Source organism: Chrysemys picta, chromosome 10, assembly GCF_011386835.1.
Source record: "Chrysemys picta bellii isolate R12L10 chromosome 10, ASM1138683v2, whole genome shotgun sequence".
Taxonomy (NCBI): domain Eukaryota; kingdom Metazoa; phylum Chordata; order Testudines; family Emydidae; genus Chrysemys; species Chrysemys picta.
Genome location: NC_088800.1, coordinates 34889076 through 34916361, shown reverse-complemented (window position 1 = coordinate 34916361; position 27286 = coordinate 34889076). Strand labels below are relative to the sequence as shown.

General features: G+C 45.0%; 1 protein-coding gene across 4 annotated transcripts in view; it reads left to right on the top strand.

Moving 5' to 3' along the window:
- The window catches only part of DAPK2 (death associated protein kinase 2), a 90346-nt gene that overhangs the window by 44565 nt on the left and 18495 nt on the right, over positions 1-27286 (top strand). For 3 of the 4 annotated variants that reach the window (XM_065559548.1, XM_065559546.1, XM_065559545.1), the window contains 5 exons: positions 277-498; positions 14855-14993; positions 19885-20014; positions 21211-21259; positions 21903-21929. In XM_065559548.1, coding sequence (XP_065415620.1) covers positions 277-498; positions 14855-14993; positions 19885-20014; positions 21211-21259; positions 21903-21929 — 567 coding nt within the window. Of the gene's footprint in view, positions 1-276; positions 499-11291; positions 11412-14854; positions 14994-19884; positions 20015-21210; positions 21260-21902; positions 21930-27286 lie in introns of those variants that run through there. The other variant, XM_065559547.1, reaches the window with a different exon arrangement.

The following is a 27286-nucleotide window of genomic DNA, read 5'->3' as shown; positions in this document are numbered from 1 at the left end:
GATGCTTGTATCTAGGATCCTCCCTTCCATTCAGACAGGTTACTTTGTTTTGCATGGTCTGAAGCACTGCATTAAAGTATGGTGAATGCACGTCATGCAATTTATTAACCCAGTCCTGAAAATTGTTACTATAGCCGTAAGAATAAGGGTTATTCACCAAAAGATTTACAGGTTCAGACCCTGTCCATGCAAGCTAATTCTGGGAGCTTCATGGTATTGCCCATGGGATTGGTGAAAGCTTTAATTGTAATTGCTGTTATAACTTTGTCCTTACAGTGGCCAGTTTGCGATAGTGAAGAAATGCCGAGAGAAAAGCACTGGAGTGGAATATGCTGCTAAATTCATTAAGAAGCGTCAGAGCCGGGCCAGCCGCCGGGGGGTGAGACGTGAGGAAATCGAGCGGGAAGTGAACATTCTGCAGCAGATCTTGCATGCCAACATCATCAAGCTGCATGACGTCTACGAGAACAGGACAGATGTGGTCCTTATCCTCGAGCTGTGAGTAGAGGGATTTCCTATTCTCCGCTATAGGATGAGGCAAATGGGATCAGGAAAGGGCTGTGGAGGCTTCCTGAGCACAGGCGTGTTCTTAAAATGGAACTGCTGGGCCATCGGGCTAGAGAAACCATCAGCAGACCTAGACAGGAAAATAGAATGAGGTCACCAGTAAACAGCCTCCCCTTAATAAATCAGCACACACTCTAGAGACAAATGTGCCTGATAGTCATCTGAGGTCATTGCTGCCGAACCAGGGAGTCCTGTTGGTTTGTGAACACAGAGATTGTCTAACGTTTGCTCTCTGCTGGCCTAACATGTACATTTAGAGGAAGTACAAGTATCTCTAATAGGGCCCAGTTTCTTCAGTTCCTCTCCTGCTCTGCCCACCCCAAGAAACATCCAATGCTCATCCATCCCTCAAACGCTCTGCATCTTCTTGAGGCTCCTGCCTCTTTCACTAGGCCCATATTTTTCTTACTTTACAAAAGAAAACTTTAGTTTAGAGCTGCTCCCTAGCTCTGCCTTCGCTCTTTTCACTCATGCAGTTGAGAATGGGTGAGCCGGTGATGGGAATCTGATTATAGACAAATGTGTCTGCTTCTCCCTTGGTTGGAGAGTTGGGAGCGGGGAAGGAGGGAGGAAGTTATTTGTGGGTATGGTGGGAGTTGAAGCATGAAGGAAGGCTCATGTTCCAAACCTGTCAGAACTGTTAGGGAGCCAGGCAGAAGTTTGGACCAGTTTGTAATGTTCTCCAAACCTGTTAGCCCATCCCTTATTGAGGTGTTACACAGTAGTAATAGAATCCCACCCTGTCAGCAGTGCACACTTGGTACTGTGTTTGTAGCCCATTGCTGACTGGTTTGATTAGGTTGAGCCTGTTGTAGTGCCCCAGGTAGCACTGTGCACTGTCTCACTTGCCTTATCTGGCTTTTTTTAATTAGATGGCTCCTTCAAAGATTTCTTAAAGCAGAATTGTCTAATAAACAAATAATCTCAAAGGTTATAAGGAACCCAATGGATCAGGGTAAAGCAAGGATCTGTTGTATTAATTTAGATGGAATAAAGGGGCCCAAATAGTCAAAAATGTTAACATGATCCTGGTATTCTCCAACATTAAACAGTTTTAAATAAAATTCAGGGTTTGGTACACAGAGACCTCAGCCTGCTTAGTACCATGGCAAAAACATTATTACAAAAGCTTTTTAATCTTTTATTAAAGATACAGAAAAGAAAGAAAAAGCATTTGAAATGTAAAGCATTAAAGCAGTGGTTCTTAACCTGGGATGCACGCACCCCCTGGGGGTGCGAGATGCTCTTTCTGGGGGTGCAAGACATACCAGATTTTTTTAGAAGGTAAATCATCGGAAACACAAATTAAGCACAGGCACGTAAGTACAACTGCTTTGTTTCATCAAACATATGTATTTATTCACATTATACATATTTTAACAATTACTGTAATATACAAGCAAAAAATATATCTAGGTTTAAAGAACAGACCTACTTCAACAATTTTCTATAAGAGGTGCGAGAACATATTTTGAGAACCAAAGGGGTGCAGGCTGCAGTAAAGGTTAAGAACCACTGCGTTAAAGAATGATTTCATTTAACACCATCCCATGTTCCTTTTTCCGTTAGCTGTAGAGTCTTTAGAGGGGAAAAACCCTTGTCTGACAGTGGTGTTTAAGATGGTGGTAACTGTCCTTTTGTGAGGAAAAAAAGAAGGTAATTGAGATGGGCTGGAGCTGTTGCTGCTGCTGTTAAAGTCCAGTCCAGTTTCCTAGAAGGCAAAATAAGACAAACACACACAAAAGGGGAGAAAAAAAGAACAACAAAGACAGAAAATGCAGCTTCTGTCTCTGATGTTAACTCTCACTTGCAAGCTTGGTGCTGGAGAAACACAAACACAAACCCGGTCTTATTGTGCACTTCGAGACCTGGCAAACTTGTACCGGTATTGGACTGTTTAGGACATTAGTTCTAGCTGCCTTTTTGGTCATGGGCTTGCAGTATTGTTGCAAAATATGCAGTCTTGGCCAGCTAAGCTAGACTCGTAATAAGAAGGAGAAGGATAGGAAAGAAGAAATAAATTGGGGAAGGAAAAGACCCCATTGGGGGGAGAGTCAGGGATGGGGAACTAAAGGGTATTGCAAAAATAGCCCATTGGCTACTGCCTGTAGCAAAAATCCCCAAGGGCTGGAGACAGGACACTAGATGGGCGGGCTTTGAGTTACTACAGAGAATTCTTTCCCAGGTCTCTGGCTGGTGGGTCCTGCCCACATACTCAGAGTCTAACTGATCGCCACCCATATTTGGGATCAGTAAGGAATTTTGCCCTGGGGCTTGTTTGGCAGAGACCCTGGTAGGGGGAGGGTTCACCTTCCTCTGCACTTGCAGGTTTAAACTAGTGTAAAAGGTGGATCATGATTTGAGGACTTCAGTAACTCAGCCAGAGGTTAGGGGTCTATTACAGGAGTGGGCAGGTGAGGTCCTGCAATATGCAGGAGGTCAGATTACATGACCATGATGCTCCTTTCTGACCTTACAGTCTATGAATCCATAGCAGTGAGTCTCAAAGCCCAGGTCAACTGACTCAGGCTCTCAGGGTTTGTGCTACAAGGCTAAAAAAGCAGCCTGGAGCCTGGGCTTTGAAACCAGTGAGGGGGTGGATCTCTGAGCCTGGGCTGTAGCCCAAACCCAAATATCCACACTAATATTTTTAGCTCTGCAGCATGACCCCTTCAAGCCCACGTCATTTAACCTGGTTTCTGAGACTTGCTGCAGTGGTTCTTTTATTTTGCTTTGTTGTCATAGAGTCAGTCCCAGGCAGTATTCAGGAATTAGCTGGAGCAGTGCTCATCTGGCTCCCTCTCTCTGGCCTGAAGTGGTCAGAACATCTCTCAGGATTAGAACAAAGATCCAGGGTCCCAGGAAATGGTGGGGGTGTGTAGCGGGGTGGTCATCCGCTCCAGCCCTGAAAGAGTTACAGCCAGCCCTGGGAGAGGGCTGGGGCTGAGAGGAAAAAACCTAGGCTGATTGGGGAAACAGCCTCAGCTGGGGCCATGCCCCAATCAGGCCACAGCTGGCCCTGTAAAAGGCTGTGGGCCAGGAGCTCAGACTCACTCTCTCTCCGTCTCCCTGCAGAGAGAAGGGCCTGGCTGCTGGGGAGCTGAGCAGGGTACTGAGAGTGGAGCAGGGCTGGGGGAAGGTTAGAGGAGCTGGGGAGCTCCAGCCTAGAAAACCCCCAAGCTGCGGGCCTAGCTGAAGGCCTAAGGCAGGAACTGGGGCTGCAGAGGGGCAGCCCAAGGTTAGGCAGAGGCAACAGGTCCAAACCCCCCTTGCCAATGATGAGTGGCCTTTACAGACTGCAGTCAGCCCCAGTGAGTGGGGGCTAGATGGTGACTGGCAGTAGCCACTGAGGTGGGGATAAGGGGTTGGGGGTTCCCCTGAGTGGGGAGACCCAGATGGAGGGGTACTGCAGGGGGCAGAACCCCAGCACAAGGGGTACCAGGATCCGGGAGGGACACTGGAGCCAGCAGCAAGGCAAGACACCGGCCTGCAGAGGGCGCGCCGGAGGCTGGCGAGCTAATTCCCAGGATGACCAGCAGGAGGTGCTGCACCAGTGAGTCATCACTGTGCTAAAGGGTGGCATCCATGATGGTGACGTTCATTCCTTCCCCTTCTTTCAGTCAGCCAGTGTCATGTTAGCCAACTTTCCCTCCAATATCTTTCTGAGGGTCCCAAAAGGGAATAATGGGCAGGATAGCCCATCCTCTCATTGTTTTGTTCATCAGTAAGGCCTAGCTTCTGACACACCAATTTTGATCCATTAGTTTCTGGTTTCATGCTTCTCTGGAGTACCAGGCATGGTCTTAACGCAGTCCTTGAATTATATTTATAGGCCTTCTTGTATAGACTAATTAAGTTTTTGACTCCCTTTTGTACTTTTTCCCATCAAAATGTATTGTTATAAGTCATTGTGACATTTACTAAATGTTCACTCACTTCTTACAGTAGAACTCACAATTAGGGCAAATGGGTAGGCCCAGTCATTACAACAGATCCTGCTTGCATGCAACCCTTAAATGAACTGATCAGATGATATGCACTCCAGAGCCAACAGTATGCAGATAGCTTATAGCTCCTTATCTTTCACCATGTATGACCACACCGGTACCACCAAGATAGCCCTGTGCTTTGGACGAGATCAGCTCATTGATGAAGAACTGCTAAATAAATAAATAAAATAAATATATAAAGCTGAGCCACAAGACAGAGGTGATACTGGTGGGTATATGAAAGCATTTTGAAGAGTTTGCAGTCACAATGCAGTCAACTTTGGCTGAAGGTTCACACCCACAATTGGTCAATTCAGTCCATAGTTTAAGAGTGCGCCTGGATTCCTTGCTAAAGCTAAACTCCTGCATAGCATCATCTGAGAGTAACACTTAATACCATCTCTAGTTGGCTAAGTGCCTCTGTCCCATCCTGGAGAATGACAACCTAGCCTCAGTTATTCATGCCTTCATCACTTCTTGGCTGGATTACAGCAATGTGATATATCTGGGCATGAAGCCATCAGCAATTAGGAAACTCCAACAAATACAAAACGCTGCAGCATGTCTCCTCAGCAACTCAGACGATCACAAAAACCTCAAAACTGTCCTCTGTTCTATATTGACACTTCTCAAAGAATATTGAGTCTAGTTCAAGATGTCTGTCCTTATCTTCAAGGAGAAAATTAGATGCCTTAACTATTTTAGGGTCCAATTCTGCATCGCCTCCAGTGTGTCACATGCATGTTGGCTTTGGAGTCAAACCCTTGGGTGAACTGCTGCAATGTATCTGAAGTTTAACCTGATGAAGAATCAAGGACAATAGAATTGCTGTGAAATCCTATTAATAAGTAAAGCTGGTCTCCCATGATGCACTGTGATGATTCAACTAGAGGAGAGACTGCAGTGCATCTGTAGTCCCGTCAGAGAGCCTGGCCAATAGAGGAGAATGTAGGGCATAAGGCACTTGCACTAATGCGCCCATGATTCATTGCAACAACTCCAGCAAACACCAATTTGATGTCGAACTGACCCAAAACAAAATATTTTGTTTAGATTTTTCCATGGAAAAATTTGATTTTGCAGAAATTGCATTTTCAGTGGAAAACTGCCAATGAGCTCCATTTAATTAGCCTTTTGTGGTGCTCTGCCCCACCATGTGGTAGACCTGAGAGTGACATGTACTTTCTCTCCTTGAGTCAGCAGGAGCTGGGAGTGCTGCCAGAGTGTCTCTGGCCAATGAATGGGAGGGAAACTCCTGTGTCTGATTAGGGGTACAGGTGAGGATGAAGGTAATGGGCAAAAGAGGTTGTGGTTGTTTCTGTCCTCATCCAGAAGGATAATATCCAGAATAGCTGAGGGGAAATGCGGATCCTTGGGGTTCTGCATCTTCCCCACACAAAAAACCTCCTCCCACAAGAACCAGTTGCACAGATTGTGTAGAACGTACTCTTCATCTAGTGTGTGACCTAAAAGGAAAGAATGGTTTGCAGAACAAGGCTAACCATCATCTGGCTTCAGATTTTGCTTTTTAATGCAGACCAGTTTGTGCTGTTTAAAAGGACTGAAAACAATTTGACTTCTTCACCTGCTTCTTGGCTTGGATAACAACAAACTTTTACTTGTGTGTTTGTATACTTTACCAATATACAGCAGCGGCAAGCTGGTGGTGCGCTTGGGAATCCTGTTAACAAAGCCTTGAGTAGGAAGCCTTCATGTGGCATGACTTGGAACTGTGAGTTTGCATTCAGGGAGTTGCCTTTATGTGTAAGGTTAATCATCATGTCATCAGCAATCCCTCGATGTAAGGTTAATACTGCTGACAATAAAGGAGTGCGAAAATCCCTCTCATGGGAGTTTATTCATTAAAGAATTGTCATTTTAATGGGGGTCAGGACAGTATCAAAATTCCTAGTTCCAACAGTAACCAATAAATAACCAATAAATTAGCTGTACATCTTCTGATCCGGTGGTACTTAGGACCTTCCCAATATTAGGGGCTTTATCTTATATATGCAACTGTGCCCCCACCACCACCAAAAAAAAAAGTGTCCCAATTTTTCACTCTTGCAATCTGGTCCTCCTAGTGGTGCTTTACCCATTGATCTAGAAATACTTCTCCCAAGGCAACATCTCTGGATGCAAAATGACAGTGGGATCCAGCCAGCTATTTCTAACACTGCATTGCCCTCCCTACACCAATGGAAAATAAGTCCAAATAGTTGATATGGCCCCCTTTTGTAGGTGGATTGGGTGGTACTGCATGCCTTTCTATAACACACATTCTTCTGCCCACATTAATTTCTGCTGCCCAGTGCCATTGTCACTGTATGTGTGACAATTTGAAACTGAAATGCTTTGGCTTCCTGGCCTTAGATTGTAAACTCTGCAGGTCTAGGAACTTGTCTTACGCTGTGTGTGTGAGGTGCCAGGTAATTTTACAGTGCTCCAGGAATGATTAAATTGTTTGGGTTACATACTTGGGCTGGGTAGGTGGGTGGTTTGGTTTGTGAAGCTGGTAGTAATCTCAAGGTGAGCACCACAGACATGCAAATAAATGTCAACATCAGGGATTTCCTTCCCTTTGTATAGCACAAAACAGGGTAGGGAGAGAGGTGAGGAAGACCATGTACAGGAGAAATGTCCTTCCACAGCCACACCACGAGAGCTCACTTTTTGTAGCAAACGGGGAGGACTTGGGCATTCATTACTCAGCACAGCATATCTGCCCCCCCATCCCAATCTGGACAATGTAACACGTAATGCAAAATGACCTAAGCAGCAGTAACTCTCTCTCCCTCTGTCACCGCAGCTTGCTGTGGAGGTGAGCATAGGCCCAGGTTTGGTAGGAGGCCCGCCAATGACATCCCAGCAGAGCACAGCACTGTTCTTGTAGTGCTATTGAGGAAGCATAGACAAACACACCACACAGCTATGTGCATACAGGAGCGACAGTGTTGTCCAGAATAGTCCCACTGCACAAAGCAGGGGGAGGGTATTAGAATAAGTAGCTGATCAAGCAATTTGACTGACCAAATGCATGTAAGTGTTGGGTACTATTGAAAATCATCCCCTAAATGTGTCACTGCGACCTTTTTCAGATACATCCTGTAACTGTGCAAACAGCTCACCGCATAATGGTGTGAAATTCTCCACAGGCTGAAGCTGACAGCTAGCAGCATTAAGTGGTCACATGCTGCTGATTTTAGTGGCTTCCAAGAGTGTCTGTTCCATCTCAGTACTGTTTGTCAGCCACTCTGACGTGCTGTAACTGGTATGACATTGACTCAGAACAAGCCAGTCATCACAGCTTAAAGATCCATAGAAAAGTCCATGTTGTGCTGCCTTTGTTGGAGCTGAGTACAGAACAACATGTCTGTTTCTCCCCAAATTTAAGAGATTTGCCATCAATTTGCTGGTTTCAGTGTCATTTTCAAGAAAATTTTGCAACTGTTTATTGTCGATTACTGAGCCAAAAGAAATCCCCCACTCCCAAAATAATTCTGTTTTTTTACAACAGGGGTGGGAGATGCTCAAAGCATCTGGGCTTGTCTACACACAAACTGGCTCCATAATAACTGAATCAGTTTGAGTTCAGACCTTTAGTTTTTTGGGTGCAAGTCTCTGAGTGGCCCCTCTTATTTCAGTGTAACTCAAGTTGGTAAAACAGATGTCGTTATTTCAGAGCTGGTGTGTGTGTGTAGACAAGCCCTCAGAATCATCAGAGTTCAATAGAGCAACAAGGGAGTATGTCAAACGCCAGCCCCTTAAATCTATTCTAAAAGGTGCCACTTTGAGGAAGTAGAGTCCTTAGCCCACAGGGAAATGGGGAACTGTAATGAGTGTCTGGCCACACTCCTGCTCTCGGGAAGTTTATAAATGATAAGCAGGGGAAAGCGGAGAGTGGAAGAATTGCATTTGCATGCACGTCAGACCCATAAGGATGATATGAGTGGAAGTAGCTCTTTTAACAGGTAGAGGCTGGGTGAAATTTCACCACGTGCAGAGGGCTAGCACAAAGAACACTACTTCAGGGTCATTGCATAGGCCTTGCGCTGGCCCTTTGCCCTGGAGTGAATTTCACCTGCTGTGCAAGGTCCTGGATTGAAGTCATGGAGGGAGAGAGGCTTCCTGTGTCTCGGAGTCCATGGAAGTAGAGAGCAGCTGTGCACAAGGGGACAAGTTAGTATCATTCCCATCTCTGAGCTGTGTGATTGACTGCAACAAAAATTAAAAAGGAACAAAGTTGGCCATTCCCCCACCTACCCATCTGCCTCCATTGGGGGCACTGTAAGAATGTAGGTGCCTGGCTAGGGGCTCATCAAACACTTTTTCCCCTTTAAGAGTAATTATTGAGTATTTGGAAAAAACTGTAATTTGTCTAATTTATTTTCAGCTTTATTTTCACTGAGACACAATGACCCAAATTTACCTAAATTATAAGCTTGTCAGGGCAAGGACTTTGGGTCTTTGGGTTCAAAGGCTGACTCAAAATCCTTGATTGCGGGGGGGGGGGGGGGGAGTGGGGGAGACAAAGGTTGGGGGAGGAGACTAGCTCCTCCCCTCCCCAATGAAAATGTTGGGGATCTGATGTATGTTTCTGTCCCCACAATATTTTCCATCCACACAATATCTCATGGAAGGAAGAGCAGGACCTGGCTATGTTTCCGCCCCGCGTGTGTGCACTGGGGCTGGAGGGGAGAGCGGGATGCAGAGAAGGGGCTGGAGAGGCCATTGGGATGGGGTGAGGAACAGTGCACTGGCACATGAGCAGGGGGCTTCAGTGCACAGGGCAGTAGGGAGGGGACCACAAGGCACCAGCTGCTGAGGAACTGCTATAGGAATGTCAGTATGAACCGCCTGGATGCCCATTCCCAGCCTGAAGCCGGCTGTCCCCATCCAGTCTCAGTAGCTCCCCTTGTTCCCCCTCGTACCCCACCTAATTCCACCGCACCCCATCCCCCCACTTGATTTATTGACAGGGTATTTACAGGAGGATTTCTAGTACCCTGGGGAGAGAGGTGAACCTATCCCCAACCAAAACTTGCTGGCTCTGCTGTGGCCATGGCCCCCTCCCATAGCAAATGTGACTGCTGCCGTTCCTCCTCTGCAGAATATGTTCCATCAACGACAAGGGGACAGGAAGAACTCTGCTAAGTCGGCAGCTGATACTTTCTACGTGCAGCTCAGCAGTTCCACAACTTGCCCTTGCACCTGGGGGGTCACCCTGGAGCTGCAGCTCTTTGTTCCGTTTCCTCGATTCTTGGCCTCTTGTGTCCTGCCAGCTCTCAGCCCTGAAACAACAGTCTGTGTTTGTGGTGGGCGTTGAAGTCTGTGTACATACAACATTGTGATCAGCTGTTTCCAAGGGATAAGAGGATAGCATCACTCAGTTCTTACTAGCTTTTGCTGGAATAGCCTCATACTTCACAACAAGGATAAGGTGCCAGCTGCCAAATGCAGGAGAGAAGAAGCTGAGTGGAGGGAAAGACTGGGGATGTTCTTCTTGACTAGGGTTTTTAGGGCAGACAGGGAACTCACAGTCTGATGTGTGTGGCACCATTTTAAAAAATACAATCATACAGCTATCCAAATGTTGTAATGTGTATCTAGGTGTTGTGGTACAAAAGAGTAAGAGTGTTGAGAGCATTTTGCTGTGGGTTCACCTGTGGCTGTCTAAAGGCACTGTTTTCAGAAATGTTTGGGAAATCTGATGCAGCTGAGAAGGAGTAGGTTCTTCTGCCATTTTGTCTCTTTGAGCTCCAAGATAGGTGATATATCTCTTACTGAACTAACAAAGGTATTTTCCCCCTTCCGGCAATATTTGGGTTCAAGTTACAGTTCTTTCCTTAGAGAAACATGGACCAAATGGTTAAAACACAGGTCTGTTAGTCTGGGGATTTGGATTCTAGTGACACCTGTGCAACTGACTTACCAAGTCACCTTGGACAAGTTACTTAAACTCTCTGTAATGTGGGGACAGTTCTTTTCTACCCTACCAGGGTGTTGGAGATTAAATCATTACTGTTTATAAAGTACTCTTTGCTTCTTAGAGGATGCTATATTCCTGTGGTGGTTTTTTGTGTTGAACTAGCTCTGTCAGGGGTTTTAGTTTCACTACCTCACAAATCTTCCGTTTACATGTTTGTTTTGCCTTTGCATGCTCTATCTCAGAAATTTTCTCTCCACAGTCTAATTCCCTAAAGTCACACTCTGAACCAAGCTCAGTGTGAATTATAATGAAAAGGGAAAATCCAGAAAAGAGAAATTAAATCAACATACATCTATGGTTCCCATTCTCACAAGCCTGGCAGCTTCTTCAGTCTGAACGAAGGTTCTGCTAATGGATCGTGATATTACTGATGTTCCTGTTAGTGCAGAAAGTGCTAATGTCATGCATGTTCTAAGTCACTGATGCATAAACATTCAGGATGGCTGCAGTGAGAGCTAGTAAGGAGATCATGAGGAGTAAAGTACCCCCTGTGTAGGCAGTCAACCCTTTTCTGAGATTCCTTTGTATTACTGTGATGGGGTATACCTGACCCTCTGAGGCCTCCTGCTGGAGGCCTTGTGGCCCTGCCACACCCTGTCCCCATAAAAGGGCAGTTGAGAGGGTCCTCCAAGCTCCCTAGAGTGGCTGTGTGGGACACAGCCTATCAGGGCCCAGCAGCCTAGTATAAGAAGAGCTGCAGAGCCAGAGGGAGTTCAGTTCCTGGCTGGAGCTGTACGAGTGTGGATGGTGTGTGGCTGGCTGACAGAGCTGCAGGACCTCGAATGCAGTAGTGCTGACAGAAGCCAGGGAGAGCGAGAAGGAGCCCTGAGGTGCTTGCGGAGACTCCATCAGGACAAGGCCCTGAGGTAAGGGTGAAGTTGGCACAGGGCCACGGGGAAGTGGCCCAGGGAATTAGAGCAGCAGCACATCTTCTGATCACTTCACCCCTCCCCCCACCGTGTGGCTAACAGCAGGGAACATTTCTGTTCAGAAGAGCAGGAACGGGCACCTCTGAATGTCCCCTTAATAAAATCACCCCATTTCAACCAGGTGACTGTGAATTATATCACTCTCCTGAGGATAACAAAGAGAGATAAGGAATGGATGTTGTTTGCATGCCAGCAAACACCGGGTCCATACGCTGCCATGCTTTGTTATGCAATGATTCCAGACTACGTGCTACTGGCCTGGCGTGGTAAAGTGTCCTACCATGGCGGACGGGATAAGGCAGCCCTCCCCAGAAACCTTTTGCAAAGGCTTTGGGAGTACATCAAGGAGAGCTTTCTGGAGATGTCCCTGGAGGATTTCCGCTCCATCCCCATACACGTTAACAGACTTTTCCAGTAGCTGTACTGGCCGCGATTGCCAGGGCAAATTAATCATTAATCATTAAACACGCTTGCTTTTAAACCATGTGTAATATTTACAAAGGTACACTCACCAGAGGTCCCCTGTGTGCCCTCAGGGTCTTGGGTGAGTTCGGGGATTACTGGTTCCAGGTCCAGGGTGACAAACATATCCTGGCTGTTGGGGAAACCGGTTTCTCCGCTTCCTTGCAGCTGTGAGCTACCTACATTACCTCCATCCTCATCTTCCTCGTTCCCCGAACCCTCTTCCCTGTGTGTTTCTCCAGTGAGGGAGTCATAGCACACGGTTGGGGTAGTGGTGGCTGCACCCCCTAGAATGGCATGCAGCTCCGCATAGAAGTGGCAAGTTTGCGGCTCTGCCCCGGACCTTCCGTTTGCTTCTCTGGCTTTGTGGTAGGCTTGCCGTAGCTCCTTAATTTTCACGCGGCACTGCTGCGTGTCCCTGTTATGGCCTTGGTCCTTCATGGCCTTGGAGACCTTTTCTAATACTTTGCCATTTCTTTTACTGCTACGGAGTTCAGCTAGCACTGATTCATCTCCCCATATGGCGAGCAGATCCCATACCTCCCGTTCAGTCCATGCTGGAGCTCTTTTGCGATCCTGGGACTCCATCACGGTTACCTGTGCTGATGAGCTCTGCGTGGTTACCTGTGCTCTCCACGCTGGGCAAACAGGAAATGAAATTCAAACGTTCGCGGGTCTTTTCCTGTCTACCTGGTCAGTGCATCTGAGTTGAGAGTGCTGTCCAGAGCGGTCACAATGAAGCACTGTGGGATAGCTCCCGGAGGCCAATAACGTCGAATTCCGTCCACACTACCCCAATTCCGACCCGCAAAGGCCGATTTTATCGCTAATCCCCTCGTCGAAGGTGGTGTAAAGAAACCGGTTTCGGGGGCCCTTTAAGTCAAAAGAAAGGGCTTCGTCGTGTGAACGTGTCCAGGCTTAATTCGATTTAACGCTGCTAAAGTCGACCTAAACTCGTAGTGTAGACCAGGCCTGAGATAAAGGGACACAGCGGACAGCTGCTATCTATAGGGTCCCTGAGTTGGGACCCAGAGTAGTGGGTGGACCTGGGTCCCCCCCCCAGCCCCCATTAGCCACTGGGAGAAGTGGCCTGAACAGTGAGGCACCTCACAGGGGGGAACTGAACTATAGTGGCCCAGCTGGAGAGCTGTAGCCAGGAAGCCCCAAGAGGGTGAAGACGTAGTTTCCAGAAAGGGAGCCCTGGGGTGCTGCTCTATCCCAGAGGAGGGACGATCAGAGGGAGAGAGTGTGCAGGCATGCACTCGGCCGAGGGGGCACTCACAAGAGGTGAGGGCACCCTGTTACAAAGCAGCTGCAAAGGTGGACCGATGCCCACGCTCACTTTTCCAGCCCAAGTCATCTGAGGAAGAACGTGTGTTCAAACTGTAAAATTCCAGAAGAGTTCATGACAGAGGCCCAAAACAGCTGCTTCCTGGTGCCTGCAAAATGGCATTGCCTGTGCACGGTTTCTCTCTGTTCAAGGAAATAGGACTTGTGTACACTTGGTAAACAAACAAATTGCTCCAAGAAAATATCTGACATTGCTTTCTCCTCCCACCAGCTACGCGCATTCCAAGCACCTCTAAACTGATCTATGAGGCGCTAAAATCTGCTACCACTTGCCAACATTCCCTTGCTCCTTAAATGTTCAATGTCGAAAGAAAAGTGTCTGTTATAGAACCTACCTGTCATGGTGTCAGTGCTTAGGATGTCTTTGTTAAACATCACCTAAAATGAAGACGGAAGATCAAATGAGAAAAGACTGTATGGTGAGGAGATTGAGACTAGTAGGAAAGAGGAGCAAATGCAGCTCTTGAAACAATAGTTGTATCAGACTCCTGGGTCATGTGAAGTTAAGTTTTGTTTGCCAGCCATTTATTCATAAAAGCAAAAGTATTGAGCAACTCCTTCCCAAATCAATATGCTCCATGTCCTGCCTCCTACTGCCTATGATTCTGACTATGAGGAAGCTGTGAAATACAACTGATAATCATCCTTGCTCAGCACCAGTTAACACTTGTAAGTCATTGGCAGGGCCATCCCTAGGAAGATAATAGCATAAATATCAGCCCTGTAAAATAATAGCACTAGAGATGTTGGCTAAGTCATTATCTTGATCTTCTGCCATGTTGCAATATAGAAAACAGTCCCGAGGCTTATAATATAAGAAAACAAAAATGGCCGCAGAATTCTTGTCTGGGGTAAGTATTTTTTTACTATTGGTCTGAAAGGTCATAATAGTAACTAGATTATTATTTTCACATTTCCTTGTTTGGGGGAAATGGCTTAAGGTACCTTCCAGGCTTAGTTAATTTGCTTATTTAAAATCTTGCACAAAATAAAGGTTTCTCTGTCAGTTACATATCAAACAAGCATTCTCATAAGAGCACTAATAGGCCCTGGGAAAGGAAGCAGATTCTGTTGGCAGATCTCATTGCGTCATACTACTGATGGTGAAAGATAAGGAAAATGTTTTTTCATCAGGACAACAATATTACAGTTTGTTCAATTTCCTCCATCCCTATTAAAGTGGACAGTAAAAAAGTAACTTGTTAACAGTGCTGTAGTGTATGTATGTACATATATATGTGATTATATATTATTAATGCTGTGCATTTTATAGGACTCTTTAGGTGAGACTCAAAGTGCTTTACAAATGTTAATAAATTAAGCCTCTCAGCACCTAGTTTACAGTAGGGGAAGCTGGGACATAAAGAAGTTGTGACTTGTTCAGTATCCCAGAGGAAGTCTGTGGCAGAACTGGGACTAGAACCCTGATTTCCTGACTCACTCTTCAGAGTGGGCTTGTTCTGAGTGGGTGACATTTTGTTTGTTTGCCATTTTAACTACACGTATATTGATGTGTGTGTGCCTTAACTTGCTGTAGCTAACCCAAGGCTTCCCTGTATGTCTTGCAGAGTGTCTGGAGGAGAACTTTTTGACTTCTTGGCACAGAAAGAGTCTCTGAGTGAGGAGGAAGCAACCAGATTCATTAAGGAGATTTTAGATGGTGTTAACTACCTCCATGCCAAGAAAATTGCTCATTTTGATTTAAAGGTAAAAAACGTTGATCTAGTTAAAAGAAATAATTATAGCATATATTCTATAATGCAGCATATGTGATACATTTAAATGTGATGGTATATAAAATATGTTTGATAATACAGAAGGTGGAAGAGTAAAATGCTTAGCTTTTTGAACTGAGGCTTGCTGTGCTGGATGGACATGACAGTACTTGGTGGCAGAAATAGTATTTCCCAAGATTTTAGAATCATACAATCCTAGGACTGAAAGGGACCTTAAGAGGTCATGTAGTCCAGTCCCCTGCACTCATGGAAGGACTAAGAATTAAGATGATCCCTGACAGGTGTTTGTCTAACCTGCTCTTAAAAATCTCCAATGATGGAGATTCTACAACCTCCCTGGGCAATTTATTCCAGTGCTTAACTACTCTAACTGTTAGGAAGTTTTTCCTAATTCCAGCCTTGTATTTCTTTTAATGATGAGAATGAGAAATCAACGAAACCTTCATCTTGTGGGGGTCAGATATTTTAATTAATGCTACTATTATTTATTGTTTATATAATAGCACCCACAACGTGATGGATGCTTTTACAAATGTATGGGAAGATGTACAGTACCTGCCCCAGAGAGCTCATAAACTAGTCACCATCATGAGTCCTTTTCTAAGTACTGTAATTTTCCTTTGAAATCGCTAACTCCGTCAAAGCAAATTAGTCTAAGTGTACTTTTAAACATTAATAACAGTCAATATAACATTTGCCTTGTAAATATTAGACTCTAATTCCCACTTCTGGCAAGCATTTTCTATGTAGAGATCCACTCAATAGTATGTGTGTTGTGAGTACTACATGCTGCTTCTAGTCCTGTCCAGTTCATTTCTTTACCAAACATAGTACAGACTAAAACAGTGATTGTGTTTAGAATTCTATGAGGAACATTATTCTGAAACTACAGAGTTCAAACAGCTTCGGCAATGTATGTTTGACCAGGAAACAAGAGGTAGATTAGTTCAGTGGCTCTCAACCTTTCCAGACTACTGTACCCCTTTCAGGAGTCTGATTTGTCTTGCACACCTTCATCAAGCTACACCTCACTTAAAAACTACTTGCGTACAAACAAAATGAGACATAAAAATACAAAAGTGTCACAGCACACTAGTACTGAAAAATTGTTTACTTACTGATTTTTATCATATAATTATAAAATAAATCAATTGGAATATAAATATTGTACTTACATTTCAGCATATAGTATATAGATTAGTATAAACAAGTCATTGTCTGTATGAAATTTTAGTTTGTACTGACTTTGCTAGTGCTTTTTATATGGCTTGTTGTAAAACTAGGCAAATACCTAGAAGAGTTGATGTACTCCCTGGAAGACCTCTGTGTACCCTCAGGTGTACACATACCTCTGGTTGAGAATCACTGGTTTAGTTGGCACTGTCATTCCAACACAGAGTATCAGTTGGTTCAGAATATGGCTGCTGGCCCGCTTAGTCATCCAGGTCACTGAGAGCATATCACCCCAATGTTCCCCATGTACTATCAGGTGAATTTATAGTTTCAGTCCTTATCTTCAAAGCCTTTCATGGAACTGGCCCAAACTTCCTGGGAGACTGTCTCTGTCCATGACTGTGATCTGTCTAGACAATGACATGCCTCTGGAACTAGGATTCTGTCACCCACGAGGATGAAACTCGAGACTGGGAGACTGAGCATTCTCAGCAGCAGGTCTGCAGCTATGGAACTCGCTTCACAAACATTGCCATTTTCAGGACTATGTACAAAACATGGCTCCATCCCTCCTCAGAGCAAGGTGGAAGGTAGAGGAAAGACAAAGTTTGAGAAGATTAAAAAGGGGGAGGGGGAACGCCTAGAGTAGATCACATGCTGTTTGTCATCATTTTGGATCTAGAATTGTGTGATGCCTAGTTACTGCAGTGATGAGTATTACATGGACAGATGTATGCTCAATTTCTTTTTTTAAATATATATTCTTCTTGTTGCAATTGCATATATCCCAACAATTCAATACACTTCATCAAACTTCTGTCCATATGTTTGTTTGTTTTATGGGTGTGAGTGTGTTGGGGTTACCATGAAGCCATATAGCCCACGAACAAAGGTTTACACTGTGCATTTGAAAAATATGCTAACATTCAGTGATGGAATATAATTGTGAACATAAATGAAACTTTTCCCAGGGTGAGTTCTGGCTACTGAAATCCACATGTCCCATGTCAATAAAGTTCAGTGGTCAATAATGATGTTGGAAAAAGAGCAAAAAGAAATGTGCGTGTGGGGCTGAACAGACACCATTTCATAAATGCAATAAATAAATCACTGACAAGCCATTTAAAGCGGGATTCAAGATATCACTCATCTGGCTTTTATAGAACTATTTTTAGAGCGTCTGCAGCGTTTAGCCAGGCATGTATTTTTAAGCAATAATCCAAATAGGGAAATGGAGATCCATAATTATCTTGTCACTCTTATCAATCTCTTCGATCTTGCCATTTAAAAAAAAAAAAGCTGGCTGGGGAACATATAATGGGAACTAATTTGGAAGGGGTTTTGGGGTGGGGGAGGTTTGTGTTTGTTTGTTTAGTCGCCTTGCCAAGATTTGACTGTGGAAGTGTCTGCAAAAGCAAAGGCTGCTGAAGCCAAACAAACAAAAACCAACAGAACTCAAAACACAATGCCACTGAGCAGCTGGAGATGGACAATACACCAAAGGACGGAGGGGGATGTAAAAGAGGGAAATCACATTTAAAATATTTTATAGCCATTGTAATAATTGAAAATTTCTTTCTCCCAACTGGCCCATAAACCCTAGCACTCCCCACGGAGATTCTGGGGGGAAAGGAAGCTTAAATATGTAACCATTTCTTGCTAATTTCTTACAAGCACTGGTGATATGCTTGGCGCTGTACAAAGACCCACAATAAAACTAGACCCTGCCCTGAAGAGCTTGGTGCAATATCAATAATAATCGCACTGTCATGCCTCTGCTAATGTTCTGCTGAAATCAGTAGAGTAGCAGGACATACTGGGGGATGTTTTGCAGCAGTAGATGGTGGGTGGAGAATGTGACACAATGAAAACGTTAATTATACTGTGAATAAGGCAGACATGTACATATATGTGACTAGCGTGAAGTGTTTTATTCCTATGATATTAGCCAGGCAACCACTTTTCCTATTGTTCCCCCTTTCCTGCTAGTCTGTTCTCATGACCTACTTCCAGCTGGTATAGTCTGCACCTTGTCACTTGCTGAAATCCAGATGCAGGCCTGAGAACACCAGGGATCAGCTCTCTGGTGTAAATTGGCACAGCACCATTGCTTGGAGCGGAACTGTACCTATTTACATCAGGTGAGGATCTGCACCAAGCTGCAGAGACGATGAACAGAGATGACTGTTGAATAACTTCTTGTTTCATACTGTGCTACCTCTAGCACAAGTCTGTTCTAAATGGGCCTGCATCACATGTCAGCAGCATACACTGCTGGCAGCTGTATGCACTGAATCTTCAGATGAAAACCAGCATAGTTAGCCTGGAGCTAAAATCATCTTAGTCCAATGGCTGTGAAAATAAATTATTCATGTAGCCTGTCTGCAAGTGTAATGCAGAATGAGAGTGTGTCTTGCACACGAGAATTAGTTCTGAAATGGTCAGGCAGCTGCCAGCAGGAAATCAAACTCTCTGACTGTTGCTTCCAGGCTATAATTAAAAAATGAAAATTTAATAGCATTGGAGCTCTTCATCAGAGCTGAATTGTGCTAGCCATGTTGCTCTAAAAACTATAAAATAAAGGAGGAATGACAGGCTAAGAAAGTTATTGGGAAAAATAATGAGTAGATACTGCACAGAGTATGGAGTCGAACCTGCTGCTTACGGACTGCTAACAGTTCTCTTTTCACAATTCCATCAGGTTTGGCCTGGTGCTTTTGGTTGCATAACAGTCAGAAATTCTCCATGTGTTCTTAGAATAGCTTGTTACTAGAGGTGGGCCAGAATCTCCAATCCTAGCCCCTTCCAATCAGGGCCAGCTCCAGGGTTTTTGCCGCCCCAAGCAGCCCCCCCTCCTCGCAAAACAAAAAACAAACAAACAAAAAAGCCGCGATCGCGATCTGCGGCACTTTGGCAGGAGGTCCTTCGCTCCGAGCTGGAGTGAGGAACCCACTGCCGAATTGCTGCCGAAGAGCCGGACGTGCCGCCCCTCTCTAGTGTGGCCGCCCCAAGCACCTGCTTGGTAAGCTGGTGCCTGGAGTCGGCCCTGCTTCCAATTTCAGGGCCATTCAGATCCTCATCCCAGGATCTGAACCTACCCCCACTGTTGTGGAAGAGACCAAGCCATGGTAAGCTCACCCTCTGTGTTGTACCACCATGCTCAGCATGTCAGTCTCATAACATATCTCGTAACGCATCTACTTGAGCCATGCAATTATTTACAGTTATGTGAATAACTCTGGTGTCTCATCATTTCCCTGGAAACCAGGTATATTTTATCTTCATCCTGCCATAACAACTATAATTAACAAAATAAACACAGGCAGGCAGAGAGAGAAAGCAACTGGTGAAGAGAACAAGGAAGGTCCTGACTTATTAGGAATCTGGACACGCTGCAGCTTTTGTGAGAAAAGAATAAAGGCAATAAGTGAAGTGAATTATTGCTTTTGAGCAGGAGGCTTCAGACACTGAGGAGTGTTAATTTTGCTGCTGTCAAGTTCTGATTTAACAATGAATGTCACATTACATAAATATGTTCAATTTAGCAAAACAGTGAAGTCTGCATTGCCAGGAGTAGGTTTGTGGTTTTAACCTGTTCTGCAGTATTGCAAACATGTACAAGTATGAAAAGGTGACTCAAGGGATACTGCTTGGGCTCTGATAACTAATCTTTGTTTCATTATTTTTAGCCTGAAAACATTATGCTTCTAGACAAGAATATTCCCATTCCACACATAAAAGTCATTGACTTTGGCCTAGCTCATAAAATAGAAGATGGAGTTGAATTTAAGAATATTTTTGGGACACCAGAGTTTGTAGGTGAGTGTTCAAGCAGTTCCTTTGTGTTGCAGCTTTTCACTGGAGAAGCCAGCAACACCTTCCTAAATTCAGGGAGAAGCCAGTAACACCTCCACCTTTTCAGCCCCCTAAAATTGCCACTCCATTTGGGTGCACTGCATCTAGAGGGCTTGCTTGAATCTTCTCGGAGGAGCAGCCGAGTCGTGCCTTCTGTAAACTGTAGCTGTTGAGCTGAAGAGATAAATTCAGGGTTGAAATTTAGGAACCCCCTAGCACTAATCCCGGCTCTGCTACTTACTCTCCCTGTGGCAAGTCAGAGCCACTCTGCATCTGTAAAATGGAGTAATATCGGTCTCTGTTGATGTTACTGCTTTCTAAGTATAACTCCCTCCCACTGAACCTGTTTTGGATTATAGCTCCCTTCCTTTCGTTACTTCAGGCTGACTGTCATGTTGTGACTTCCTGATCACATTTCTAACCTCTAGGTTTGCTTGTATTATCTCTTGGTCCTTATTGGTTTTTACACCTGCCAATCAGAGCTATTCAGTTTAATTTACTTCCTCTTCCGGATAATAAATGAAGCTGTTAAATAAACACTGATCCCTGCTGCCCTGTTATAGACACCTCTTCATGCCTCGATACATTGCCATTTATCGCTTCCTTTGTTCAGTCCTCCACATGGATATTTTTCATCCAGAAGGTGTTTCTTCTACAGAAGCTACAGTAACAGCTGACAACAATGGTAATGAATGGTGTGTTGGCTGGAAAGAAACCTTGGGCAAGTTGTGCTAGAGCAGTCCCTGACTGGCCAATTACTAAGTAAAGACTGTGCATTAATGGTATCCGTTTATTGCCATTCTGAAATTGGGAGAAAATGCTTAGATCCATCTGCTTAGGGATGCTGTTACATGAAATAATTTGTTGTTGAAGGTATAATTAGTACTGTAGGTGGATTGTAATATCTTCCTGTCCTTTATTCTTTGACCCCTTTTCATTATCCATTGACTCTAAATTAGCTCTCCCTCTGTTTGGGAGCTTAAATTCCTACCGCCACATGCACACACCGTTGTAGAACTTCAAACAGAAATTACCTCATATAACTACTGGTCTGCTTTTTACCAAGGACTGATGTAATTCTTGACCTACGCATACGATTCATGTTGCTAAAATTAATTTACTCAATCTGTTGCTAATGTTTGAATAAATGCTTCTTACAGCTCCAGAAATAGTGAACTACGAACCACTTGGGCTAGCTGCAGATATGTGGTAAGTTCTCGGCATTAACTTTTCTTCCAAGATGCTATACTGCTAGTTTCTTAAGGGTGCTCTGTGTAAAATCCATTCTCTACATATCAGACAATGCTGACATACACTAAATAGCTGTTCTTTTGCTCCTTCAGTTTTTACCTGCTGTTTATAGTAAACTGCTACTCATGATAATAAAAAAAATTGAATTATATAAAACAGGAGTTAACAATTTGCCACTAGCTGCCACCTTTTAGAGAGAGCATCTTGAAAGGCACCATTATCCCTGCAATGCCTTGTGATAGCTTTGTTTATAAAAGTGTTTTGAATAGAGCACGCTTCGATACCAAGCTGTTCTGCCCAAAATGGTCGTAGTGGCTAAAACATCCTTGTAGATATTCCTCCAGGCTTCTGACATGTACCATAGCTAATTAGCCACCGTGAACCCAACATGACTTAAGACACCCATATAAAGAAACCCCAGATATCCATGTCATTTGAGCCTGTATCCAAAATTCATATTTCTTTTTATGAAGCACTGACTTTTACATAGGTTTTGTCTGACTGCTAATATCATGGTTCATCTGCCAATCTAGCAGCTACAATTGACTGATGTCACACACATGTATAAAACCTACAATTAGTTGCTCTTTTTGTTTTCTAGGAGCATAGGAGTCATCACCTACATACTGTAAGTACAGAATTCGATCCACTTGTATAGAACAGCTGTAAAAGTTGTAGCAAGCTAGTGAAAAGTAGCTCTTCTCATCAGTCCCTTAGGGAAGGAGCTGCACAGCAGGAATGGGGCAAGGGATTGATGGACAAGTGCTATCCAGAGGCCTTTTAAAATAGAGAAAGCAAAGAAAATTAAGTGACACTAAAAGAGAGGCGATAGGACCAATGACCAGCAAATGCCCCGACGTAGCACCAGAAGCTCCTGTGCCTCTTATGTTTTTGGGGGTGGGATTTTCAAAAGTGGTCACCAAATGTTGGCCGAATTTTGCTGCCATTGACGTCAAACACCCATCAGCTTCAGTGAGAACAGAGTTAGGCCAACACCAAGGACTTTTGAAAATCCCACTTAAATCTCAGCTTCTCTAGCCCTGGGGTTCTCCTGGTTGGGCTCAATGAGCTACATGCTGCAGACGTTACCCAGAGCTCCCAGTAGCCTCGTTGGGAATTTTGCTTTAGCAAGATTTGCAGCATCAGACCCAACAAAGATAGAGAGGCTTAAAAAAGGAATCTCTTTCAGATGGGCAAAGCCAAGTGGAGCAGAATTAAACACACCCACAGGCCATGCTGAAAGCATTTGGATTGTTCCCTGAGTTTAGACCCCGCCCACTATAAAAGGGCTGCAAGCTGACAACATAGTCGGGATGCTATGAAGTCCCTAATGCCCTGGGGTACAGTAAGGGGCACATGGATACAGTCTGAGACACATTAGGTAGCCCACCAGCATCTAAAGAGCAATTCTAAAATTGTCCAGATCCTTGATCCTTATTTGCACTCTTCATGTCATCAGCGAATACATCTGAACCTGATAGGACATCAGTCTTCATAAATTGCTATTTACATCTGTTTATAGATGAATGGGAAGGGAGACTGGATGTTGAGAAGACATAGGCTAGAATGCTTACCCTGTGATTACAGTAATGCACAGATAACCAGGTGTTCTGAGAGGCCTTCACACTTCCTCTGAAGTGTTGCATACACAGGCCTTTGCTGGAGGCAGGTAATACAGGGAGTGGAGCAGTACTCTGTTCCAATAGGGCAGTTCTTATCTACTTGTGTACCTTGCTCTGTAGAGAGATAGAAGCATTGATTTTGCTTTTGCATTGCTCCAGCTGGTTGAAATGACCTAGAAAGCTTCTGCAACAATAACTTTGTATTTAGAGATGGGCTTGCCCCATGAATTCCAGATCCAAATTTCCCCAAAGTTGGAGGTTGTTCAGAACAGGAGTTTTGTCCGACCCATCTCTACTTATACCTAAAATCTCCATGGGGGGGGGGGGGGAAAGAGAAATGCAAACAATGTGTCCCTGTAGATTTCCATTAATCCTGGCTCTGTTGTATCGCAATGTATTTGGGGTGTGTCACAGATCCACAAGATTAGTGCTATGCCCCCAGCTTTGGAACAGTCTCTAGGACAGTGGTTCTCACCCTATTTACCACTGTGGGCCACATCCAATACTAGCTATGGCCCTGAGGATGTCACATGGGCCGCCCCGTGTGCTGATTGGACCGCAAGTTGAGAACCACTGCTCTAGGAGGAACCCCTTCAGTGTGCCAGACCCGCTAGGGGTCTCACTCTTCCTCCAGAGTAAGTCAGCTGGCTTCTCCGCCTCCTTAGACTGGACTTCTGGGTCTGCAGCACTCCTGCTTCATACTGTGAGCTCTGTTCGGTGAGTCCAACTGAGATAGATTCCTGGTAGAGACTTGTACGTTCTCCAGGGATCAATACACGTCTGCTAGCCTCTGCGGTGACATTCAAACAGTGTTGTCAAAACAGTAGTGTTTATTAGTCAACTGGAACATAGCATAGGAAGTCCTTAGGTTAACATCGAGAATGGAAGGTTAAAGCAAGACCATTCTGGTCAGCCCAGAGCCCCCAGCCAAGCTCTAGTGAACTCCATTGTTCAAGCTGTGTGTGTGTGTCTCAGTCTGACTTCTTTGGTCAGATACCAGGTGAGAACCCTGACTCCTTCCAGCAGCCAACTCTTACCCCCCTCCCCCACCTCATACCTCCCCAGTTAAGTTCCCTTTAAGCTGCGTAGCTGCCTATTAAGCCCGGTGCAGGGGTTCAGGGCCATGGCGGGGAGAGGCGCCCCTCCCTGCCGGTCCCAGCGTGGACCTGCTATGTCGGGGAGAGGTGCCCATCCCTCAGCCCAGCCCAGCCCAGCCCAGCCCCGCCCCGCTGGAGCTGCCACGGCCAGGGAGAGGTGCCTCTCCCCCCGCCCCAAGCTCCTGTGGTGAGAGAGGGCTGAGGGGAGTCCTCTCTCTCCCCACTGCAGCCTGGGTGCAGCCTGCACCCCAAACCCCTCATCCCCAGCCCCACCCCAGAGCCCACATCCCCCCCAACCCTCTGCCCCAAGCCTGAGCCCCCTCCTGCACCCCAAACCCCTCTGCCCCAGCCCTGAGCCCCCACTCCTGCACCCTGAACCCTCATGCCCAGAGCCCACACCCCCAGCCAGAGCCCTCATACGCCCACACGCCAACCCTCTGCCCCAGCCCTGAGCCCCTTCCCACATGCCAAACCCCCACCACATTAATTTTGTTATGTGCACCAATAGGAAGGTGACGTGCCACACATCACCTCCCTATTGGTGCACATAACACAATTCATTCTGCACACGGACACAAAAAATTAGAGGGAACACCGTTCCCCAGTCCTTTGTTCTCGAGCAGGGGTATGTTGCTCAGCTTCCCTGCTGAGAGGTGGGAACGTCTGTCTCCCTTTGGGTTTTCGGTTGCTAAGTGTCAATGTCCTGGCAATTGAAAATGGGGACTAAGGCACAGACAGCTAGGTGACATTCATATCTGTCTCTCTCAGGCCTGGTCTACACTAGAAAAGTAGGTCGCTATAACTACATCAGTCAGGGGTGAGAAAAATCCACATCTCTTAGTGGCGTAGTTTACCTGACTTAAGTCCCCATGTAGATAGTGCTAGGTCGATGGAAGGATTCTTCCAGTGATCTAGCTACCACTTCTTGGGGCGGTGGATTACTATGCAAACAAGAGAAACCCTCCTGTCGGTGCAGGTAGTGTCTACACTGAAGTGCTACAGCGGCACTGTGCTGCTGTAGCATTTTAAGTGACAAGCCCTGAGAGCAAATAGTCCTTCCCCCATCCAATGGGGTAACAATGCAGCATATGGGGGAAACTGAGGCACACATAGGCTTAATAAAAATATGACAGAAAATTTCCATTTCGTTACAGGGTGCACATTAGTGTTAAGGCCCCAGATCAAATATTGCCAACCCTCTGACCGCATTTACAAATAAAAAAAAATCTTGCCTGGTTCTTGTGAATATATATCTCCCCCCCACACACACACACACACACAATAGTAGCTTCCAGAATGGCTAATACATGTAGCAATGGTTAGCATAGTAAACTAGCATAAAAACAGTATCCCTCTCTAAAAAGGGATGGAGATGAGCCCTGGAATGGGAGGGGTATGACCCTGCACTCGCTATAATATTCTTAAGCCTGTTTTGTATTTTTCTGGAGTTGTTTCTTAATTTTATTGCTACTAACTTCCGTTGAGATTGTACATGCCTCTCATTGTAAGGGGTCCCAAAATGCTTAGCAAACGCAGAGTGTATATATAATACCACCTACTGTAACACACATGACCACATTCTTATGGACACCAAGGTCACTGCAGGGGTCAAACCCAGGTCTTTCAGCCCCAGGAGCACAAGCCCCTACCATCGGCGCTAAAGGAATAATTAATTTAGTTCTAAGTAGTAAGCTGTTGTCATCACTGGGGCCAGTCTCTTGATGGGGACATAGAATCATAGAACCATAGGGTTAGAAGGGACCACTAGGGTCATCTAGTCTAACTCCCTGCCAAGATGCAGGATTTCTTGTGTCTAAAGACCATCCAGGACAGATGGCGATCCTGTCTCTTTCTGAAAACCTCCAGTGAAGGAGCTTCCATGACTTCCCTAGGCAGTTCCATTGTCCTACTATTCTTACAAGTAGAAAGTTTTTCCTGAGATTTTATCTAAATCTGCTATGCCGTCGTTTGAACCCATTGCCTCTTGACCTGCCCTCTGTGGCAAGAGAGAACAACTTTTCTCCATCTTTTTAATGGCAGCCTTTCAACTATTTGAAGACCACTATCATGCCCCCTTCCCTCGTCCCATCACCTCTTTTCCAAACTAAACGTACCCAGTTCCTTCAGCCTCTACTCATATGGCTTGCATTCCATCCCCTTGATCACCTTTGTTGCTTGCCTCTGAATCCTTTCCAGTTTCTATACATCCTCATGATTACTCTCATAGAGCCAAGGTGCTAAAGCAGTATTCATACAGTGCCTTTCAAGGATCATTTAGTGATTTAAAATTGGGAGAGAATCATCCCCATTCTACATGTGTACACACTGAGGCATGGAGAAGTGAAGTGACTTGCCCAGGTCACAAAGGACCATATGACACACAAATTGAGGGGGCAGTGGATGGGAGGAGAGAAGCCAAGTGCCCCACAGTATGATGTTGAGAAAAGGGAAAAAATATGGCCGAAGACATTCGGGCAGGGATTCCCCAGCTGTTTTGTGACCACTGGTGGGCCACAAAGAGCTGGCTTCTCACGTGTTGCCTGCTCTCCTCCTTGTTTCTGGTTGAGTGAAATGGAACAAAGGGACAAGCGGGGATGAGTGAAGAATGGAACTAGTCAGAACAATTGACTGTAGTCAAATAGAGTAATGCATAGAGCATCAAAGACAGCTAAAAATATTCCCCTAATATTACCTTCCCAAGTCAGCAGGTGTGGCAGTTCTGGGTTGTTACATGATTGCAGATTGGGAATAGGGGTGGCAATTTCTCTGTCGAGATTTGGTCCACACTATGAAAGAGTTCAGGAGCTCCCTGTTTTTGTGCATAGTGCCTCTGTGTTTCTTGTATCCCTGCTGGGCAGATATAATCACCGTTATTAAGGTGTAATGCAAAAGATCCTTGGTCAGTGTGACATTGTTGGACGATAAAGGCCTATTGTGAGCAGAATCACTTAAACAAGCAATATCACTGTGAAGGGTTTGCTGCAGTTCTGTTTTGAGCCCACTGCATCCAGAACTTCCACTACCAAATTCCAAACAGGGAAGGCAAGAATAGTAGTAGTATTTGAATGGGATTAGATCAATTTCCTTAGTATAAAGAACACTTAGATTTCCAGCAAGAGTTATTTATACTAACTCTCTTGACTCAGCATTCATGGTATTTAAAAAAAGGAACTCTAATAGAAGTGCTTTAACCCCAGGTTTTTGTGGGACTGAGGTAAATATGAGTCTAAGATGAAGGATGTCAATTGCATTTGAGAGAGATGCCA